The sequence below is a fragment of the Schistocerca nitens genome, chromosome 1, assembly GCF_023898315.1.
Source record: "Schistocerca nitens isolate TAMUIC-IGC-003100 chromosome 1, iqSchNite1.1, whole genome shotgun sequence".
Classification (NCBI taxonomy): domain Eukaryota; kingdom Metazoa; phylum Arthropoda; class Insecta; order Orthoptera; family Acrididae; genus Schistocerca; species Schistocerca nitens.
The window spans coordinates 204803129-204826395 of NC_064614.1; the positions used below are offsets into that span (position 1 = coordinate 204803129).

The window sequence follows — 23267 nt, forward strand, 5'->3', positions numbered from 1 at the left end:
TAATTGCTGAATTATAACTAGGCATTTTATTGAAACTTTATGAATATAATTCCTACTCGTGATGGAAGGCATATGAGATGTTACATTCTTTGCTGGATTCTGTGCTGTAAGAAAAGATTGAGTCTATGACCAGATGTAAGGTGCGTAGATTAGGTTAGAAAATTTTGAAGAGCAACATGTGCATGTGTAATGGAAGACCACTACCCATAGAAAAATCTGAAGGACTCTTATATCCAGCATTGGCTCTCAAATGGATGATACTGAACCTTATTATTGTTGTTGTTATTGTAGTGTGAAGTTTTTCCATATCTAATGTATTTATGTTGGAGGACTGATTTTTGCCTTTAGCACAGCATGTGTGCTACAGATTAACAAAAAAGAGAGAGTTAATGAGAGTGCACTATATGAAATGCTGCTTCATGTGTCTCCTTGTTGCGTAGAAATTTTGCTTTTAAGTGATGAGAACATTGTTCTTATGTGATATGGATGAAATATAACAACAAATACACTGGTGAAGTATGAAGAAAGGTTACTGCTGGGAAGTGTTTAGGCATGCATGACACACACACACACACACACACACACACACACACACACACACACACAGCGCGTGCACATGCAATTTATGCTCATTCATTTATTATGTATTCGGGTTTTGAGTCTTAAACACTCTTTCAGAATATAATTCGGGTGTTCACTGCACTTTCATACCATTGAGCATTACATTATAAATTTTATCCATTGTGTTTAATTTGTGTGATGTTTTACAGACTTTCTTGGATTCTTGTTGAATAAATATTTGCTAAAGCATAGTTTTTAAGAAATATGGTCACTGAACATAATTGTCCAGGAAAGGCAGTTCATTGTGTACTTAAAGTTAGATTCGTGTTCTTACTTGCTGTTCCTTATTAGTGAGATTTAGGCATGTATTTCTTTGTTTTTAGAGAGGCATGTAAATATATCCAAGAACACCTTACAGTTGGAGTTGATGAACTGGGGCGAGACTGTCTGGTGAATGCAGCAAAAACCTCGATGTCAAGCAAACTTATCGGCGCGTATCCTTTTTTTCACAATTTTTTAAAAGCATTGCATTTACCAAGTTATGTGCTTATTCTGTACTAATAGTTTGTAGCTTGTTTTCATGGTTCATATGTATTGTAGTTGTGTGTGTGTGTGTGTGTGTGTGTGTGTGTGTGTGTGTGTGTGAGAGAGAGAGAGAGAGAGAGAGAGAGAGAGAGAGAGAGAGAGAGAGAGAGATTCTGATGAAGGCCTGTTTGGCTGAAAGCTTTGTTGTGCCCATATCTGACTCAGCATCTTCATTATATGGTGAGTAGCAACTGTCCTTTTCATAATATTGTCACTTACTATGTCAGGTATATGTTTGAAGAGCATCCAAATAGAAAACATACAGAGAACATTCTCATGAAAAGAAAGTAGTTGTAAACTGTCAGACCCTGCAGATCTCATTTTATCCAATGGGTGTAGTGATTCTGCTTCAGAGACTGTAGAATATGAAGTCTGATGTCTCCCAGAGGGATCCGTACAGTCCCTTAACTAAACCTCAACTGTCATAGGTCCTCACTCGGGCATAGACAGGGAAGGAGAAACTTCATTGATAAAATGGCTCCCATGTTCAAGTGGAATGCATCAGTGCGTACAGGACTCACATGGAGGAATTTAAGTTTTTGGCTCTGGGAATATAATGGGGCTTGTGTCTAAAAAGACTTTTAAAAAAAAAATCAGTCCTTGGACAGGTTTGATGCTGTCCATCTTTTCCTAACTTGTGTTGAGATGATATAGCCTCCACAAAATAGAAAAATCGCCTTAGTAAGGAGAGTTCTAAATGTGGAGTCGGTCGTGGATGGTGCGTACCGCTCGTCGTTTCATTGCCAACTTATGAGCAGTCAATACCACAGAGTATGTGCTTCATAGGGCCACTGCAAGTTCCCGCTATCTACCTACTAATCAACCCAATACACCAGGAGGCTCTCAGCAACTCGTCACACAGCTTCCCTCACTATTCCTCAAATACGATAATTCTAATGCACACAGTGTGCCGTGGGGCTGTGATACAAACTATCCTATCAAATTAGAACAGCATGCCACCCTCCACCTCAAAAAACTATCCAATCTCCTGGTTTCCCACCTCCGGAAAGGCAACTCACTCACCCTTCACAACCTTTCCAGCAAACCTCAACCTCCTCTCATTGCACACAAACCCAGTCTCTCCCATCTACTCAATCTCCCACTTCCAGCTCCACTCCCTCCAAAACCTCAAAATTCCAATCAACACAATCTGGAACCACAACACCCTAATTCAGTAGTTAACCTTGCCTCCAAACCTCTCTCCCAATCCGAAACCTCTGTCCTATCCAAAGGCCTCACCTTCAGCCCCACTCCCAGATTCAACCAAACAGCCCTTGTCAAAGATTTACTGTCCTACTCTCGTACTCTCTGCTGGAAATATCACTTTGCCACGAAGAAAAATGATCCTAATCGTACTCCTCCAACTCCCCAGGACACTATCCAAATTGAAACCTGCCTGGAACAGTTCCGTCCTCCGTTGCAGCGGGACCCACCTCCTCTTCCTCAAAATCACCCTCTCCAAACCTTCCAGGAATTTCTAACTTCCAGCCTTGCATCTCAATCCTTCTTAAAAAACCTTAATCCTACTCACAACATCACCACTGCTGAAGCCCAGGCTATCCGTGATCTGAAGGCTGACCGATCCATCGTCATTCTTCTGGCGGAGAAGGGTTCCACGACCGTGGTACTTGATCGTCTGGAGTATGTGGTTGAGGGACTGCGTCAGCTTTGACAACACCACATACAAAGTTTGCCAAGGTAATCCCATTCCCGATGTCCAGGCGGGGCTTCAAGGAATCCTCAGAACCTTAGGCCCCCTGCAAAACCTTTCACCTGACTCCCATCAACCTCCTGACCCCACAGACACCCTGCACCCCCTACCTTCTACCTTCTTCCTAAAATTCACAAACCCAATCATCCCGGCCGCCCCATAGTAGCTGGTTACCAAGCCCCCACAGAACGTATCTCTGCCTACGTAGATCAACACCTTCAACCCATTACATGCAGTCTCCCATCCTTCATCAAAGACACCAACCACTTTCTCGAATGCCCGGAATCCTTACCCAATCTGTTACCCCCGGAAACCATCCTTGTAACCATTGATGCCACTTCCTTATACACAAATATTCCGCACGTCCAGGGCCTCGCTGCGATGGAGCATTTCCTTTCACGCCGATCACCTGCCACCCTACCTAAAACCTCTTTCCTCATTACCTTAGCCAGCTTCATCCTGACCCACAACTTCTTCACTTTTGAAGGCCAGACATACCAACAATTAAAGGGAACAGCCATGGGTACCAGGATGGCCCCCTCGTACGCCAACCTATTCGTGGGTCGCCTAGAGGAAGCCTTCTTGGTTAGCCAGGCCTGCCAACCCAAAGTTTGGTACAGATTTATTGATGACATCTTCATGATCTGGACTCACAGTGAAGAAGAACTCCAGAATTTCCTCTCCAACCTCAACTCCTTTGGTTCCATCAGATTCACCTGGTCCTACTCCAAATCCCACGCCACTTTCCTTGACGTTAACCTCCATCTGTCCAATGGCCAGCTTCACACGTCTGTCCACATCAAACACACCAACAAGCAACAGTACCTCCATTATGACAGCTGCCACCCATTCCACATCAAACGGTCCCTTCCCTACAGCCTAGGTCTTCGTGGCAAACAAATCTGCTCCAGTCCGGAATCCCTGAACCATTACACCAACAACCTGACAACAGCTTTTACATCCCGTAACAACCCTCCCGACCTGGTACAGAAGCAAATAACCAGAGCCACTTCCTCATCCCCTCAAACCCAGAACCTCCCACAGAAGAACCACAAAAGTGCCACACTTGTGACAGGATACTTTCCGGGACTGGACCAGACTCTGAATATGGCTCTCCAGCAGGTATACGACTTCCTCAAATCCTGCCGTGAAATGAGATCCATCCTTCATGAAATCCTCCTCACTCCACCAAGAGTGTCTTTCCGCCGTCCACCTAACCTTCGTAACCTCTTAGTTCATCCCTATGAAATCCCCAAACCACCCTCCCTACCCTCTGGCTCCTACCCTTGTAACCGCCCCCAGTGTAAAACCTGTCCCATGCACCCTCCCACCACCACCTACTCCAGTCCTGTAACCCGGAAGGTGTACACGATCAAAGGCAGAGCCACGTGTGAAAGCACCCACGTGATTTACCAACTGACCTGCCTACACTGTGATGCATTCTATGTGGGAATGACCAGCAACAAACTGTCCATTCGCATGAATGGACACAGGCAGACAGTGTTTGTTGGTAATGAGGATCACCCTGTGGCTAAACATGCCTTGGTGCACGGCCAGCACATCTTGGCACAGTGTTACACCGTCCGGGTTATCTGGATACTTCCCACCAACACCAACCAATCCGAACTCCGGAGATGGGAACTTGCCCTTCAGTATATCCTCTCTTCCCGTTATCCACCAGGCCTCAATCTCCGCTAATTTCAAGTTGCCGCCACTCATACCTCACCTGTCATTCAACAACATCTTTGCCTCTGCACTTCCGCCTCGACTGACATCTCTGCCCAAACTCTTTGTCTTTGAATATGTCTGCTTGTGTCTGTATATGTGTGGATATGTGTGTGTGTGTGTGTGTGTGTGTGTGTGTGTGGGCGCGCGCGCGCACAAAGATGATGTGACTTACCGAACGAAAGCGCTGGCAGGTGGATAGACACACAAACAAACACAAACATACACACAAAATTCCACCTTTCGCAACAAACTGTTGCCTCATCAGGAAAGAGGGAAGGAGAGGGAAAGACGAAAGGATGTGGGTTTTAAGGGAGAGGGTAAGGAGTCATTCCAATCCCGGGAGCGGAAAGACTTACCTTAGGGAGAAAAAAGGACGGGTATGCGCGCGCGCATACCCGTCCTTTTTTTCTCCCTAAGGTAAGTCTTTCCGCTCCCGGGATTGGAATGACTCCTTACCCTCTCCCTTAAAACCCACATCCTTTCGTCTTTCCCTCTCCTTCCCTCTTTCCTGATGAGGCAACAGTTTGTTGCGAAAGGTGGAATTTTGTGTGTATGTTTGTGTTTGTTTGTGTGTCTATCCACCTGCCAGCGCTTTCGTTCGGTAAGTCACATCATCTTTGTTTTTAGATATATCCTTAGGGTAGTGTTGATAAAGCCTTTTGTTGACAGAATATGAAAGTTTTATGAGCAAGTGGCACAGCACACTCTTACCAATTGGCAATGGGTCATGCTCTGTTATTGGTCGTTAAACGTACTGCTGTGTCCCAGCACATGCTGTCCCTTGGAAAGTTATTGACAATCTGATCATCAGCCAGATAGAACAGTGCTCAAAAGAAAGCTAGCAAAGAGCTGTTCACCAAGTTGAACTGTATGTTGCACAGCCTACTTGACGCTTGACAAACGTGATAGCATTCAGGAATGAATGGATTCCATTAAAAAATTATCCATCGTGGTAATGAGCATTAATTCCACTCTCTTCAGATCAACATGAGAGCAGCCTGTTCCATAGAAGAGTGAAAAGTGCTGCTTTGCTCTAGGGCTATGGCCACAAAAGCGTGTTTTTCTTGCAGCAGCTCACTCTTGTTGCGCACAGCATTGTTAATGATGGCCACAGGGGCACCTTTCTCGTGAAACGTGAAGCTCGGGAAATCTCATCAGTAGTGTGTTGGTGGAAAGCTGTGGCTGCAGGAACATTTACTGTACATTGTTACTATCAACTATGAGTGGAATTTCCTTAAAAAAGAAAGTGGTCTTTGCATTATGTACAACTGTGAAGGAATGTATCAGTGAAGAAGGAAAAACTTGCAATGACTTTAAACTATATTTAATTTTTCTTTACTTTCTTGTGGCAGTTTATGCGGAAATATTGACAGTTTATGCGGAAATATTGACAGAGTTTTCACCAATGTTAAAATTCTTTGCCCCAAATAATTCACAAAATTTAGAATGACAGCTCAAAAGTGTTACGAAAGGTTCTTCACTGGCAGTCTCACTTTGTTCGGTGCACTGTGATACACTGCTTTCATAATGATGTGCTGTAGTATAACAAATAAAATAGGGGCGAGAAAAGATAAGATTTTTTTATATGTTCATCTGAATTTTTTATTATTTTTCCATCCTCACTGAAAGATTGCTTCAGTGCAAATACAGTGAATGAGCTTGTCTAAATGCTAAAAAAACTCTTTGGAAAAAACCATGTAAAAACACCTCAGATTTTTTTAGACCAGAGTATTTCTGTCTATCCTTGTCCTTTCTTCTTACTGACAGGGTAGCATGTGTGCAGGGATTCAAAGTGAGTTTCCTGAGTGAAAAATGTATTTTAAACTTCGTACAAACTTTGTCAGTTTGTCAACTGATCCATGACAACCCGCCAAAGAAGTCACGTATATGGTCTGGATTACAAAAACTAATAAATCTGGGCCACTGCCAGTGCATCATCAATCATGGAGTAAAAGCAGCAGTCCCTTCATAAAGGGCCTGTTCTTGAATAATTTTAATGAAGTTGTATTTCACTTTCGTCTTTGCGATGTGCAACATAGGTGTAGACACACCTGTCCATTGTAGCATAATTTCACAGGTGAAACAGTAACAATACAGTCAATATATTTAACAAAAATCAGATTCCTTCAATCAGAAACTTTCTCCAATAAAAATTATCATTATCTTATGCTGTAGTGTAGAAGGCTGATTAGCTGTGAAAGTGCTGCCACCTGGAGATGATGTTGAAGAGGAAGATATATTGTACACAATTGTAAATGTTTAATGAATTTAATTGAAAACCAAATTTGTCCTGCAGTTTGTTTCCTAACCACTGACAGTTGTGTCTTGAGAAATCTCTCATTTGCATCAATGTGGGAGGTACAGATTGTATCAAATGCCCTTTCAATGCCTGTACTATTTTATCACATGAATCCTGTTTTCTCTTCTTAGATTTTGGCAGTGGCGTACTTTCTGTGGAACAAGACTTGGGTGCAATTGCTGTGCTCTGCACTGTGAACATTTCCAGGAAAGCTACTTTCCCCAGTACTTCTTGCTCCTCAGTTCAGACAGCTCATAGAAAACACAGTGCATTTTCAGCATATGTAGTCAGTGCCAGTTGACCTCCTGTGTGAAAATAATGCAGAATAAATGCATCCCAGCGCATTCACACTGCATGAACATAGCAGTTTCCAGGTGCATAGTGTGTGAAAATGCTTCGTGTGGCCAGCCACATTCAGCAGTGATCGATATTGTCTGTGTGAAGTCCTGCAGAAATGTGCTTGGAAAAATGCTCGTTTGGCCTTAATTTCAGGGATGGATGGGTATCAGAAAATTTTGATTCTAATATTGGTCAACTGCAGAGAACTTCGCAGCCTTTCAGGTAATAAGGGTCAAATGCTGCCCAACTTAAAAAAGATTGTATATGGAATGGTAGCTCTTCCTGAATATTACACAGTTTCAAAAACAATACAGTTGTATGGGAATCACTACCAGCATTTCAAGGTGAGATAGGTGCCCAGTCACTGCTGTAATGCAAATGGAAGTCTCCAGGCAAACCCGAGAAACATAACCCAGACAATGACAGAACAGTTACTCTGGTAACTGCATTTGACATTATCTATGCTTTGTAACATGTCACTTGGTCACAACGGGATCTGTTACATGAGTGTAGTATCTTGTAGGGAGAAGCAAAGAAATCCTCGTCATTGTTTTTATATTGCATCTGGGTGTCATGGCAGTTTAATTCTACTCTTGAAATTGGGGATGAAGTGTAGATACCCAAATAGCAGTTGTAGTGTAGCTGCAGAGAAAAACCAATGTCTGGTCATGTAGTTTTAAATTTTCCTTGAGTTCCATAAATCGTGTAAGGCAAATGCTGGGATGGTTCCTTTGAAGGGGCACAGACAATTTTCTTCTGTCCTTCCCTACTTCAAGCTTGCACTCCATCTCTCATGATGTCGGTGTCGACAGGATGTTAAACACTAACACCACCCCCCCCCCCCCCCCCCACTTCAGTGGAGCTAACAGTACATAACCGGCTTTTCTGTGAAAAATAAGATTCACAGTACGGTTTCACATTGTGTTCAGTCGATACTGATCGACCCTAGGTAGTGTAATTCATCTGAATGTGGCTACACAACAAGCTTTCCTGTACAGGAATTGCCTAAATGGTATTTCCTTTAGAAGCTTTACAATACTTCTTGGTCAGCTCTGTGGATGGGCCAAGGAGTTCCACACGTTTTCATAAGGTATTTTCCCATTCATAATGTTACTCAAAATGTAGTGTCAGGAATGTTTTGTCTGATCATTTTGAATATGACAACTGAGACCTGTAGTGATTTAAGTGTGACAGTGTTTCAATTGTTTCAGTTTCTGTTGATAGTATTAAGTCTGCAGTAAGTGCCGCCCCCCCACCCCCCGGCCCCCTCATGTTTAGCACTTTCTGTGTGTGTGTGTGTGTGTGTGTGTGTGTGTTGACAAAATATATTAACTTTATTTTACAATTCACACGTTTTATAATTTTATTTATTATTTTACACTTCTAAAAGAATAATGCTCATAAAAAATTAATGTGGTTGAAACTAAAAACAGTGTCAAATGTTTTACATAAGTGACCGTGATTGTGTGAAGTAACCAGTGGTGATTGTGTGAAGTAACCAGTGGTGTCAGTTGTTGTTCATTTTACAATTTCATATAGTTTAAAAATACAGAAAATCGTACCAGTATACATTTATTAAAGCAAGGTTAGATTCTAAATGTAGCTGAAGGAATTAGAACAGACAAAAATGGTGTTGCAAGCTATTGTATCAGCAGTAGTATGTCAAAACAACCCACAATCTTTCTCCTTTATAATGTCCTTTTGCTTAGTTTCACTTAAAGATACAGTATAATTACACAGTTTGGTGTTAAAACTAATAAACTTTCAGATATGCCTTGCATAAATACGGGAAATAAATTTGCTCTCAGGCACTATGTACTTGTGTTTGATCTGAGTGTAATCATAAAAGGCCTTTGTCAGGTAAACGTGTCTGTTGGAACTGAGCCAAAGCAACCAAATCCCAATGATTCTTAAATAATCGCCAAAAGTGGGAGATTGTAGTGGCCACCTGCTCATTAAGCAGTGTCCGACGAAATGGTGCCTGGCGGTAAAAACACTTCAGACCCATACATTAGGACCATAAGCCTACTCTTCTCACTTGGTTGGAGAATCTCCATATGTGAGGATGTGACTGGTACACTGTCCCCACTCACAAGAAGATGGGCAGTGAAACCGGATTTTTCTGCTGCATTTTTTTCAATCTAATGTGACGTGTTCGCTAACCTAGCTTCAATCTGTCTACCAGTTCCTTGCATAGTAAGCACCACATTTGGGACATTAATTATATGCACACTTGATCTATGGAAAACATTGCTTTTCCAGTACAAATTTTTATAATTCTACCCAAGTTACCCATGGTAGAAAACACTGCATTTACTTTTTGTTTTCTAAAAACAGGTATCACCCTTTCACTAATTTTACCATAGTGTGGTAAACAAATGTAGCAATAATACGTTTATATGAAATCTACGAGTAAGGATACTATAAAGCAGAGAGATATCAGGTCCTTTTGACATACTGTTGCTGGTATGTTAGCTTGTAGCACAATTTTTTTCCTGTTCCAATTCCTTTATCTGTACTTTAAATTTCACACAGTTTTAGTAAATTTATTAGTGTAGGTCTTTTATACAGGGTGGTCCCGAATTCATGGTACAAACTTTAATGGTAGGTGCAGGACATTGTAACAAGGATATATTGTATAGGAATGTATAGTCCCAGGTGACGCGGTGAGGCGTAAACAGGGGAAATAACGGCCGAAAGGAAAACGAAAGATTTTATTGAAATCGTTGTTGACAAGTGTCATGTTTACAGTAAGTGTTCAAAATTGCGTCCACCATGAGCGATACATGCTTGACAGCGTCGGTGCAGCGATTGGCGTACACGTTCAAAGATGCCTGGTATTTCACGCACACCTGCAGCAGCTACAGATATGCGAGCAACGAGATCCTCATCTGAGTCAACTGGAGTCTCATAAACAAGGCTCTTAAGATGTCCCCATAAAAAGTAATCGAGGCAAGAGAAATCAGGAGATCGGGGTGGCCAAGGGACTGGTCCACCACGCCCAATCCATCTAGCACCAAACGTGGCATTCAGGTAATTCCGTACAGCAGTGCTGAAGTGTGCTGGCGCTCCATCGTGCTGAAACCACATGCGGTTACGAATGGCGAGCGGAACATCTTGCAGCAGTTCTGGTAACACTTCTTGCAGAAAAATAAGATAGCTTTCGCCACAGAGTCGCGTGGGTAGTAAGTATGGCCCAATCAAAAAGTCGTTCACAATACCAGCCCACACATTAATACCGAAACGTTGTTGATACGCATGTGGACGCGTTGCATGTGGATTATCTGTTGCCCACACATGGGAATTGCGTGCATTAAAGACACCCTCGCGTGAAAATGTCGCTTCATCTGTAAATAGCACATGACCTACGAAATCCGGCTGCAACGCACATTGCTGCAACAACCACTGGCAGAAGTTCACGCGAAGAGGATAATCTGCCGGATTCAATGCTTGTACTTTTTGAAAATGGAAGGGGTGTAAGCGATTTTCATTTAACACTCTGCATACAGTCTGATGACTCACATGTACGTCACGCGCAACAGTTCTTGTGCTTGACTCGGGTCTATCAGCCACTATGTTCAAGATGCGTTCTTCCAGTCGTGGAGTGCGTACAGCTCTTAATCGACCAGCGTCATGTCTGTTGACGTCGAACGTACCTGTTTCACAAAGTTGACGATGTAACCGTTGAAAAATTCTATGATCCGGCATTCGTCAATTAGGATACTCCGCGCGATACATTCGTAACGCAGCTCTGGCGTTACCATTTGCACGGCCGTACATGTAATGCATGTCTGCTTTTTCTGCATACGTAAAGTCACCCATCGTCTACGGCAGCACAATTGTGAATGGCGCTTGTCCCTACTGCGATACATCATGTTCATCTACTGCCCTCTACCGGCAGTGACACCAACCGATCACTCCATTTCTCTTTCCCCTGTTTACGCCTCACCGCGTCACCTGCGACTATACATTCCTATACAATAAATCCTTGTTACAATGTCCTGTACCTACCATTAAAGTTTGTACCATGAATTCGGGACCACCCTGTATAAGCTCTACTAAATTTTTAAAAAGTACATGAGACTGTAAAATGAGCAAGAGTAACTGTTGCCACTGGTTAGTTCACACAATTCTGCACATTCACCACCACGTATGTATAACTGTAAAACATACACTGTTTTTAGTTACAACCACCTTATTTTTGTGCATAAGGTTTTTAAAAAGTATAAAATAATGAATAAAATGATAAATATGCAAATTGTAAAACAATTAATATAGTTTTTTGATACCTCACACAGTTAGAGGGTGCTACAGACTGGTATGATGTACACTGAAGTATGTGTAATAACTGTAAACAGCAGCCTCCGCATGAACTCGACTTCCGAAATGGATAGTCCAGTTGGGACGGTATATACGTTAGTGATAGTAATGTTTTAAATTAAATTTGCTGATGTGTGTTTTATTTACTAACATGCCAAGCTAATATAACTGTACATGTAGTAAGGTGTGTGTGTGTGTGTGTGTGTGTGTGTGTGTGTGTGTGTGTGTTGTGCTGAATTAGGCAGCAAAGTGACTGAAGTCTGGAGTTCCAATAAACATTATTTGCAACTGATAATTGTACTTTCCCTCCCATGAACCATGGACCTTGCCGTTGGTGGGGAGGCTTGCGTGCCTCAGCGATACAGATGGCCGTACCGTAGGTGCAACCACAACGGAGGGGTATCTGTTGAGAGGCCAGACAAACATGTGGTTCCTGAAGAGGGGCAGCAGCCTTTTCAGTAGTTGCAGGGGCAACAGTCTGGATGATTGACTGATCTGGCCTTGTAACATTAACCAAAACGGCCTTGCTGTGCTGGTACTGCAAACGGCTGAAAGCAAGGGGAAACTACAGCCGTAATTTTTCCCGAGGACATGCAGCTTTACTGTATGATTAAATGATGATGCCGTCCTCTTGGGTAAAATATTCCGGAGGTAAAATAGGCCCCCATTCGGATCTCCGGGAGGGGACTACTCAAGAGGACGTCGTTATCAGGAGAAAGAAAACTGGCATTCTACGGATCGGAGCGTGGAATGTCAGATCCCTTAATCGGGCAGGTAGGTTAGAGGGAAATGGATAGGTAAAAGTTAGATATAGTGGGAATTAGTGAAGTTCGGTGGCAGGAGGAACAAGACTTTTGGTCAGGTGAATACAGGGTTATAAATACAAAATCAAATAGGGGTAATGCAGGAGTAGGTTTAATAATGAATAAAAAAATAGGAGTGCGGGTTAGCTACTACAAACAGCATAGTGAACGCATTATTGTGGCCAAGATAGACACAAAGCCCATGCCTACTACAGTAGTACAAGTTTATATGCCAACTAGCTCTGCAGATGATGAAGAAATAGATGAAATGTATGACGAGATAAAAGAAATTATTCAGGTAGTGAAGGGAGACGAAAATTTAATAGTCATGGGTGACTGGAATTCGTCAGTAGGAAAAGGGAGAGAAGGAAACATAGTAGGTGAATATGGATTGGGGGGAAGAAATGGAAGAGGAAGCCGCCTTGTAGAATTTTGCACAGAGCATAACTTAATCATAGCTAACACTTGGTTCAAGAATCATAAAAGGTTGTGTACCTGGAAGAATCCTGGAGATACTAAAAGGTATCAGATAGATTATACAATGGTAAGACAGATTTAGGAACCAGGTTTTAAATTGTAAGACATTTCCAGGGGCAGATATGGATTCTGACCACAATCTCTTGGTTATGAACTGCAGATTGAAACTGAAGAAACTGCAAAAAGGTGGGAATTTAAGGATAAACTGAAAGAACGAGAGGTTGTAGAGTGTTTCAGGGAGAGCATAAGGGAAATAAATACAGTAGAAGAAGAATGGGTGGGATGAAGTAGTGAAAGCAGCAGACGATCAAGTAGGTAAAAAGATGAGGGCTAATAGAAATCCTTGGGTAACAGAAGAAATATTGAATTTAATTGATGAAAGGAGAAAATATAAAAATGCAGTAAATGAAGCAGGCAAAAAGGAATACAAACGTCTCAAAAATGAGATCGACAGGAAGTGCAAAATGGCTAAGCAGGGATGGCTAGAGGACAAATGTAAGGATGTAGAGGCTTGTCTCACTAGGGGTAAGATAGATACTGCCTACAGGAAAATTAAAGAGACCTTTGGAGAAAAGAGAACCAGTTGTATGAATAGCAAGAGCTCAGATGGCATCCCAGTTCTAAGCAAAGAAGGGAAGGCAGAAAGGTGGAAGGAGTATATAGAGGGTTTATACAAGGGCAATGTACTTGAGGACAATATTATGGAAATGGAAGAGGATGTAGATGAAGATGAAATGGGAGATATGATACTGCGTGAAGAGTTTGACAGAGCACTGAAAGACCTGAGTCGAAACAAGGCCCCGGGAGTAGACAACATTCCATTAGAACTACTGATGGCCTTGGGAGAGCCAGTCCTGACAAAACTCTACCATCTGGTGAGCAAGATGTATGAGACAGGTGAAATACCCTCAGACTTCAAGAAGAATATAATAATTCCAATCCCAAAGAAAGCAGGTGTTGACAGATGTGAAAATTACCGAACTATAAGTTTAATAAGTCACAGCTGCAAAATACTAACGCGAATTCTTTACAGACGAATGGAAAAACTGGTAGAAGCGGACCTCGGGGAAGATAAGTTTGGATTCCGTAGAAATGTTGGAACATGTGAGGCAATACTGACCTTACGACTTATCTTAGAAGAAAGATTAAGAAAAGGCAAACCTACGTTTCTAGCATTTGTAGACATAGTGAAAGCTTTTGACAATGTTGAGTGGAATACTCTCTCTCACATTCTAAAGGTGGCAGGGGTAAAATACAGGGAGCCAAAGGCTATTTACAATTTGTACAGAAACCAGATGGCAGTTACAAGAGTCGAGGCGCATCAAAGGCAAGCAGTGGTTGGGAAAGGAGTGAGACAGGGTTGTAGCCTCTCCCCGATGTTATTCAATCTGTATATTGAGCAAGCAGTAAAGGAAACAAAAGAAAAATTCGGAGTAGGTATTAAAATTCATGGAGAAGAAGTAAAAACTTTGAGGTTCGCCGATGACATTGTAATTCTGTCAGAGGCAGCAAAGGACTTGGAAGAGCTGTTGAACGGAATGGACAGTGTCTTGAAAGGAGGATATAAGATGAACATCAACAAAAGCAAAACGAGGATAATGGAATGTAGTCAAATTAAATCGGGTGATGATGAGGGAATTAGATTAGGAAATGAGACACTTAAAGTAGTAAAGGAGTTTTGCTATTTAGGGAGTAAAATAACTGATGATGGTCGAAGTAGAGAGGATATAAAATGTAGACTGGCAATGGCAAGGAAAGCGTTTCTCAAGAAGAGAAATTTGTTAACATCGAGTATAGATTTAAGTGTCAGGAAGTCGTTTCTGAAAGTATTTGTGTGGAGTGTAGCCATGTATGAAAGTGAAACATGGACGATAACTAGTATGAACAAGAAGAGAATAGAAGCTTTCGAAATGTGGTGCTACAGAAGAATACTGAAGATAAGGTGGGTAGATCACGTAACTAATGAGGAGGTATTGAATAGGATTGGGGAGAAGAGAAGTTTGTGGCACAACTTGACTAGAAGAAGGGATCGGTTGGTAGGACATGTTTTGAGGCATCAAGGGATCACAAATTTAGCATTGGAGGGCAGCGTCGAGGGTAAAAATCGTAGAGGGAGACCAAGAGATGAATCACTAAGCAGATTCAGAAGGACGTAGGTGGCAGTAGGTACTGGGAGATGAAGAAGCTTGCACAGGATAGAGTAGCATGGAGAGCTGCATCAAACCAGTCTCAGGACTGAAGACCACAACAACAACAACAACAACAACAACAACAACAACAACACAACAACGTATTGTACTTTTACCACATTCTTACTCTGATTTTATTTTGCCCGAATTGGGAGTTACAGACAACATTTTAAGTCAGTTGATGAGGTTTATAGGCTCATATAGCTTATTTAAATTTATTTTGACGACGTTGAGTACTACTATTACTACTGACAATAACATTAATTATTACTGAAAACCAAGACACCTGTTTTGTTAAACATTTTTTGTGTTACAACCAGTTTTGCTCATTGAACCTCGTCAGGTTGCCGAGTTGTGCTAAAGTCCTGGCACAAAAGGTCTGATTGTTGCATGTAATGTTAAAGACCAAATCCAAAACTACCAGTCATAAACATTCTGGCAGAAGTACAGCAAGCAGACATGGCATGGTGTGTACAACAAACACTGTATGCCACGTACTGTAAACTATATGCAGTATGCTGTGCTTCTCTCCCCAGGCAGTTGGCAGAATGTTTGATCACTGTTTTGGATTTGGTCTTTAACGTTACATATGGCAACAAGACAATTTGTGCCACGACTTAGTAAAACTCGGCAACCTGAAGATGTTAGTGAAACTGGTCATAACACAATAAATGTGTCCTCATACAGCAGAAGTGGTTATTATTAATAATTAAAACCACTTACTTGACTGCTACACCTATTTGATTTCAAATCATGGTCTCTCAGAACTCGCAATTTGTGTGTGTGTGTGTGTGTGTGTGTGTGTGTGTGTGTGTGTGTGTGAGGCACAGTGGTTGACACGTAACTCAATCTTGCCTGCTCCAGTTTTATAGAATACTCATATATTCCCATCTCAACTGTGGATGTTTGGTGCACAATAAATTTAATAATGATGGATGCTCTCCACTATGAGGGAATTGATAAACTCCATTCACAGCCTCAGTGTGAAGGCTAGTCACCCACCACTTGGCATCAGATGGCTATGCCTACAAAATGCGTGCACTCAAACCCCCCAACCCCTTTTTTCACCTATAACTTCATTGTTACTCTTTTCAAGTATGTAACAAATGTCAGTGAGTAATGAGGTTTTTTCGACACGTGTGAAAAGGATTTTCTTCTAGAACTGGTGTGTCAGATATTGGTATGTTTTGTGTCAAATGTGAATTATAAACCTACTTTGGATTTTTAAAGGTCCAGAATTATTTTAAAATTGACTGTGTTAAAAAAAGCATTCCACTTGTAATTTGAAATATATATTTTCTAGATTTTAGATGCGAACCCTAATTTTATTGTAGTATATTCTGATGACTTGAAACAAGGATGTCTGGCTGGTCAGGAGCTTCCGTGACCATTATCCATTATCATCACCAGATGTTCTAAGTTCAGGCATTATAGATCTTCAAAATAGGCGGTCAAAAATGTATTATGAATAGCTAAAGTAGGCTGGAAGGACAATATAGAAAAACCGTACATTATGTTTACTTATTTACTAGAGTGCACTATTCAATCATACAATCAACACATTATTTTAACATTATGTTGTATCATATTTTTAAAGCAACTTTACAGTTTCCAACAATTTGGGAATTGTGCTCGACAGAAATTGATAATTTTTCTTCAAACCCATGCACTCCAATGCCTCATTGGTTGCACATGACAACAAATGCTTGCTTAAAATGTTTGGAGTCATGTTGAGTCTCTTGTCATATGATACATTTTTCATCTGAGAAATTATCTCTCAACATCTATGGAGATAATTGGAGCAAATCTAAATGACTGAAAAATTTGTAGGGTCCATAACAACCACACCCCAGACCTTTAACCTTGTAGAATTTTTGAAATGTCAAGATTGTGATCTTTCAGAAACAGCTTTTTGCACTTTTCCCTAACTAATGAACCCCCTTTCCCCGGTACACTTTCCATTCTTTATATTGTATCATACACAAGTTTCACCAATGTCATCAAAGGCTGCTAAGTTTCTGGCAGATCATTTGTGCCAGGAATCTGAACTCGGCTATGATGAAAGTTGTCATTTCTCATCTTGAAGATTGGAAAAGTTACTTTGTTGCTGCAGTTTAAGATGTTTCATTTTGTACAGCGATGACCACCTTATATTTTGAAATTTGAAGTGTAGTAGACTGCTGCGAAAATGTGCGTACCCTGTCTCATTATAGCAGGTTGAGAGGGCAAAGGTTCATCTGATGCAACGTCTTTAAATGTGTAACAAGCTTTGTATCTCTTCTGATACCCGGCGAAAATTGTGTGCGGTGTGGGTCACATGAATCACGGATCAGATGAGCATGTTCAAGGGAAGAAATTTCTCATCTCTTCTGAAACACTCAGTGGCGTATAAACACTGAAATTAATGTATGCAGCAGAGAAATTAACTTGGAACATACGTTCACTGAAGAGGTAGGTGTGTGTGTGTGTGTGTGTGTGTGTGTGTGTGTGTGTGTGTGTGTGTAGTTCTATGAAGATATTTTTTTATTCTTCCAAAATTTCTTTTAGTATGGATGCTAAAAAACTCAATATTGTGTGCCCAAACAATTCTATCATCATGATACACAGTTCTTTATTCAGAGGAGAATGAGGTAATAATCTGTGCCATTACCATCTCGACCTTCATCCTCTTCCTTTAAATTTCAAAAAATGTCTTTAAAAAATCATGCCTGATTTTAGGTACTTGTGCAGTGAGCTGTGGGTTGGTAATTTGATATTCAGTGAATGGTTTACTGTAATAAAGTATTGTATTTTATTATTGTGGAATATTTCAGTTACAAAAATTATAAAGTAAATGCTTTGGAGTTTTGTACAAGGAACTAAATATTTATAATAAGTTTAAGAACTGGAATTGAGAAACAAGGGGAATGCTGCCAGTGGAAGCAAGCACAGAAAGTAGTGTTCTGCTATGATATTGAAGTGCTTCCTTCACGACTGAATAATAGAAATAAATTTATTGGTAGTTTTCCTGTTTGTAAAATAAAATTTTACTGTGATTTTTCTGATTCTATACAAATGCCTTTCAATTTTACCTTAACTCAAAATAAGTGATGCCGATTTCTTCGCTAACATGGTTGTAGATGCTGCACAAGCAGTAAAAGTTTCTGATGGAAGAGGTGGTTCTATATACCCAATAAAGGCTGTAAATGTATTGAAAGCTCATGGGAGAAGTGCTCGTGAAAGCATCTTAGTTCCAGGATATGCCCTAAACTGCACTGTTGCGTCTCAAGGTAATTCTTTTCTTTCAAAAACTAAACCAGCCAGAGATAAGAGATACTGTATATACTGTATAGTATCAGATTTTGTATTGTTAGAACTAATTTTTTTTTTCTGTTTGATCAAAATAGAGCAAATATGTTTACAGTTCAGTGAGTCACATATGTAATGTATTGCTCAGTGATAGTAGCCATGTGTATCCAGAGAGACAGATTGACTGGCACATACTGTACATAAATATTGTGGCATATTTTTGGACCAAGATGAGCCTGAAAAATTGGGGAATGGAAAGTGAAGATTACCAATGAAACTTTTGCATTAGATCAGACTCCTACTTCTGTAGATAGCTTCCGTAAGTTTGTCATGAATAACATTTTGATAGTGAAAGTGTTGTTTTTCACGATAACATGCTAACTCACGTCTCTTAAAAAGCTTAATTTTCAAAAGCTCTTAATTTCCCCATGTAAGTTTTCAGTGTTTGTGCAATACTTTGACTTTAAATTCTAAAAAAAAAAAAGAAGAAAATTGTATTTGAGCTTCATGGCTCTTGAATGTATTGGGATCCTCAGAGAAGCACAATTTTTGAATCTATGTTGTGTCATAGTTGATTCTCTAACCCTATCTTGTACTCTGAACACCAAATCTATAAACCAGGTCCTTCTGATTATCAGATAATGACAGTACTCTTGTCGAAAGACTGTATGCTTCACTAACTCCATGTTGGCACTCTAAATCATCATCGTCAAAGACAACAGGTTTCCAGCTCAAGCAGTCTCTCTCTCCTTTCCCTTTCACTCCTCCCCATTCCTCACTTCATTGTTCACGTTTTGTCCACTTTCCTGATTGCATTTGCACTAAATCTTCTGCTCCCAACAGCTGCTGATCTCTGTCTATGTCTTATAAGGAACCCCTTGCGTTTGAGGTCGCACGTTCAATCTTTAGAAAGGATAATTTGAATGTGGTAGGTTAACAGTTAAGACAGAAAAAATATTAGCTGCTAATGACTTGCTGTGTGCATCCATAGGGCTACTGAGAACGAGTGTCCAGGAGGTGTGGAGATCAAGCTTCTGTGGGATGTATTATTACACTTCACAAAATGGACATTGTCAACATTCAAGAAATGTTCAAAACAAACTATTAACTTGCACCGTGAACACCAAATGGTAAATAGTGCACCACAGTGATCACAAAAGTACATACCCTCAAGATCGAAGGCGAACTCATTGGGAGCTACAAATTTTGCAGGACATTTATCTAGGTATCCGCTCTTAAAGGATCCGTATAAAATCATATTGGTGTAATGGGGTTATGAGATCTGATGGACTGTGATGCCATGAAACTGAATTCAAAAGGCTGGCTGAATTTGTCCAGTGGTTCCAGGCGGTATGAATTGCAATGTCACATACTTTTCAGGAGGGACTATGATTTTTATGTGCAGACCAGGAATCCAGCAAAAGCAAGTTATTTTGACCTGCTGTTGGCCAAAAGCAGTGTACATACCATAGTTGTAGTTCTCTTATGTCCATTTCCAGGGTGTATATGACCTGGGACAACAGGGAAATCCGGAAAAAACCCGGGAATTTTTCAATCTGGAAAAAAAAACCAGGACTTTTTTGGAATTCTGGGAATTTTTCATTGCTTTAGCTTTCAGTTAAATTTTTGTAATTTTAACTGGTAAGAATTCGAGTCTCTAGCAAAGAATGTAACTGTATCCTGCTACTGGAGAATGATGCTGCAGCAATAAAATATAAACGAGAGGAAAAAATAAATAAAACTTTAGTTGCAAAGGAAATGCACCATTTACAACAACAAAACACTGTGCACGCACAAGCGTCTGCAAACAGCACAAATATGTTAAAGGCCATAGGGCGAAGACTATGTAATATTTTGTTACAATAAACTGCTTGATATGAACGTGGCGTCACAACTGTTCACATTAGGTTCGTTTGACCAGTTGCCAGCAGGCTCATGCGCATGTGCAGTTGTTTCCATGTGACCCATGTTTGCGTTTCGTGATTTTGCTGCTTCTCTTCGTTTACAGATACCACGTCAAATGAAAACAAAACGGATTTCTGTGGCCAGGAGCTATTAAGTGAATTAAAATACATTCACATAATTACAGAGGGGCAAAAATATATTATTAGTTTCAGTTTTCTGATTTTTATTTCCAAGTTATTAGCAGTCAAGCATTAATTGCCTTGCAGAACAATGAAGTTATTTTTGCAAGTTTGCTAAAGAAATTTGGCTTTATTAATCTTTCCGCTAAGGCAATCATTTTGTTTGAAACAGTGTTTCATTCCACAGTTTTGGCCAGTTCCAACTGTTTGCTGAATTTCAGTTGCATGTTACCATCTTCTGCTATGTATGGCATTATGCCATAATGAACCAAAAATGAGATCGTACAGTACTGGTACTCCAAGAAAATTTCCACCCCAGAAGCTATACTGAAAAGTTTAATGTGAGATGGGACCTACTTCATTGTGAATCTGGAAAAAAACAATGTGCACTGCCGCTGCTTGGTGAACAGATATTGTACCTATCCAGTTACACTATATTGTAAAATATAATTATTTTCCTTGAATATCTATAGTTTTCCTCTGCACTACGCGGCCCTATTGCTGCAATGGTATTTGAAATCTGTCCATAATTGTTTTTTACTCTGCTGGCACCGATTTTGGCTCCCTGACCAACAAGGATGATGGTAGTACATGGCTCGACACCTGTTTTAGTATAAATTTCACTTGTTAAGCACGTGTTGTCATTGTCACACTCCTCGTGTACATTGTCCAAATAGTAGAGTGTATATGACACCACACACTCCACTGACTCATCTTGCAGAAACGCTAATATTTCATCTGCCACTTCTTTCTCACTGTGTGAAATTCCTTAGGTTCCTTTCTGATGAAATGTCAACTTCAGCAATTGTTGTGTTAGACATAATGCAATATTTGCTCTGTTCATTGTTGCTGTTGCTTTGTTTTGTGTCAACAGCACTAGCACTGTAGTGCCATTGTGAGTTACTTGTTGACTAAGCTGTTAAACTATGCTCTGTAGCCTCATGCTGTGCTCATCATTAGATAGCTCCAACCATGCCCCCTGTTGCCATTAGTAACCAATCTTGTGGTTGCAAGGTAGACAATAAGAGGGATGTTGAATGCTGTAAACATCATTGGCCTTTCGCAACCTCGCGCTCGAGTGATTCCTTGTTAGCCTTTTGTCCTCTGCTGTAGTCTCGTGCATTCATCTTGGGTGTCATTTTTGTGTCCATTGTATTTATATGCCCATACCACTTATACTGATTTTAGACTGCCACTTTGTCTTCTCTTTAAGACAGATGACCTTCTTTCACATGGCTAAACTACTTTTGTGCACAACAGCTTGCAGTTGCAGTATTGCCAGCATTCAGTTAGCCACACTCGACAGTGCTCTGCACATATTTCCAGAACAGGCAACACAGCAAGTGTGTGGCACTGGAGAAAGAAGCAGTATTGGCTGGTGGCTTGCCCCTTCCACTTGTCTTGCTGAAACATCAATCAAAAAAGTATAATTATCTTGTTTCTATTACATCGTCATTATCGTCTTCAGTCATTTTTCCATCCATTTTATTTTGGTTCCTCCCATCACTTTCTAATTAAGTTTCATGTGAGAGCCTCCTCTTATCTCAACACAAGATTAGCGAGTATCATCTACAAATAATACTGCAGCATTTGTCAGTATTCTGTAGAGGTGTCTCAGTTGTATCCCTTTCATGGATAGTACTACAAAATTGTCACCAAGGGCAAAATGTCTATTAGACAGGTATAGCATCCTGCACATCAAAACAGTTGGATTCAAAAGCTGCTTTATCACTGGTGACATTTGTATCTCTCTGCACCAGCCTGTCTTAGTAAAATAGACAGGAACTTGGCTTTCAAGCACATAGATCCTCACAAACTCCCTGTGCTTAACCTATGTTTGCATTTATCTTCCTATGTTTGACATCTTTTACACTGCTGTTTTTACTCCTCCATATTTCTTTCTTCTTATGTTCATTTTAACAGCTGGTTATTAGTTTCCCGACCATCCTTCCCTTGTGCAATATGACCTCCTTTATGTGTCCTAGTTGCTATCTGCTGATATAGGATTAGTGACACAAGCTAAAAAAAGGAACATTTTTGTGTGCTCCTAGTAGAAAAGCGCTAGGGCTTTCTCATTGACTGGAAAATGCCCAGTATGTGGTGGCTATAAGCCACAAGAGATCATCAGTCCTTTGTGTAATTCCTCATCCGTGAATTTGTGTTATGCAGTGACTAATTATCTCTACTCCTACAAGTTGTACTTGAGTTTCTCTGGAATTTCCTGCGATATGAAGCCTCAATAGATAACCTGTTAATCTGCTGGTATCACATAATGATATGAACTAAGAAGTTTTTTATTTTTTCAGCAATGCCCAAAAGAGTAACAAATGCAAAAATTGTGTGCCTAGATTTCTCCCTTCAAAAAGTAAAGATGAAACTTGGAATACAGGCAAGTTATTCATAAATGATTTGAATTTTTAATTAAAATTTCTGCAATCTGTTGAACTAATCTCAGTAAATTTGGCTTATTGATATAGGTTCTTATAACAGACCCAGAAAAATTGGAAGGAATCAGGCAACGAGAAGCGGACATAACTAAAGAAAGAATTCAAAAGATTTTAGCTGTTGGGGCTAATGTAATATTGTGTAGTGGAGGTATAGATGATCTTTGCCTTAAGGTAAGTCAAATTGTTGTGTGTCTTGATTATTGTGTTCTTGGAGATACATGGTATGTGGGGGGAAAAAAATACAAAATTTGAATTGTTACAGAAAGTTAGTAAACTGAATGTTCCAAGTCTTGGTTAAGAGAAATTTTCAGATCATTGGCCTTTAACATCAACACATTTCAGAGAATGGATCAAGAAAGATTCTGTAGATCATTTATGGTGGTACATTTCCACATTTATTGTGACCCACAGTAAAAAAAATCAAATTGTGTATGGT

General features: G+C 40.4%; 1 protein-coding gene across 1 annotated transcript in view; it reads left to right on the top strand.

Moving 5' to 3' along the window:
* The window catches only part of LOC126245923 (T-complex protein 1 subunit alpha), a 96376-nt gene that overhangs the window by 39892 nt on the left and 33217 nt on the right, over positions 1 to 23267 (top strand). Inside the window, exons 5-8 of the mRNA XM_049948356.1 lie at positions 945 to 1055; positions 18100 to 18281; positions 22691 to 22773; positions 22862 to 23002. Of these exons, the coding sequence (XP_049804313.1) occupies positions 945 to 1055; positions 18100 to 18281; positions 22691 to 22773; positions 22862 to 23002 (517 nt within the window). The remainder of the gene's footprint in view (positions 1 to 944; positions 1056 to 18099; positions 18282 to 22690; positions 22774 to 22861; positions 23003 to 23267) is intronic.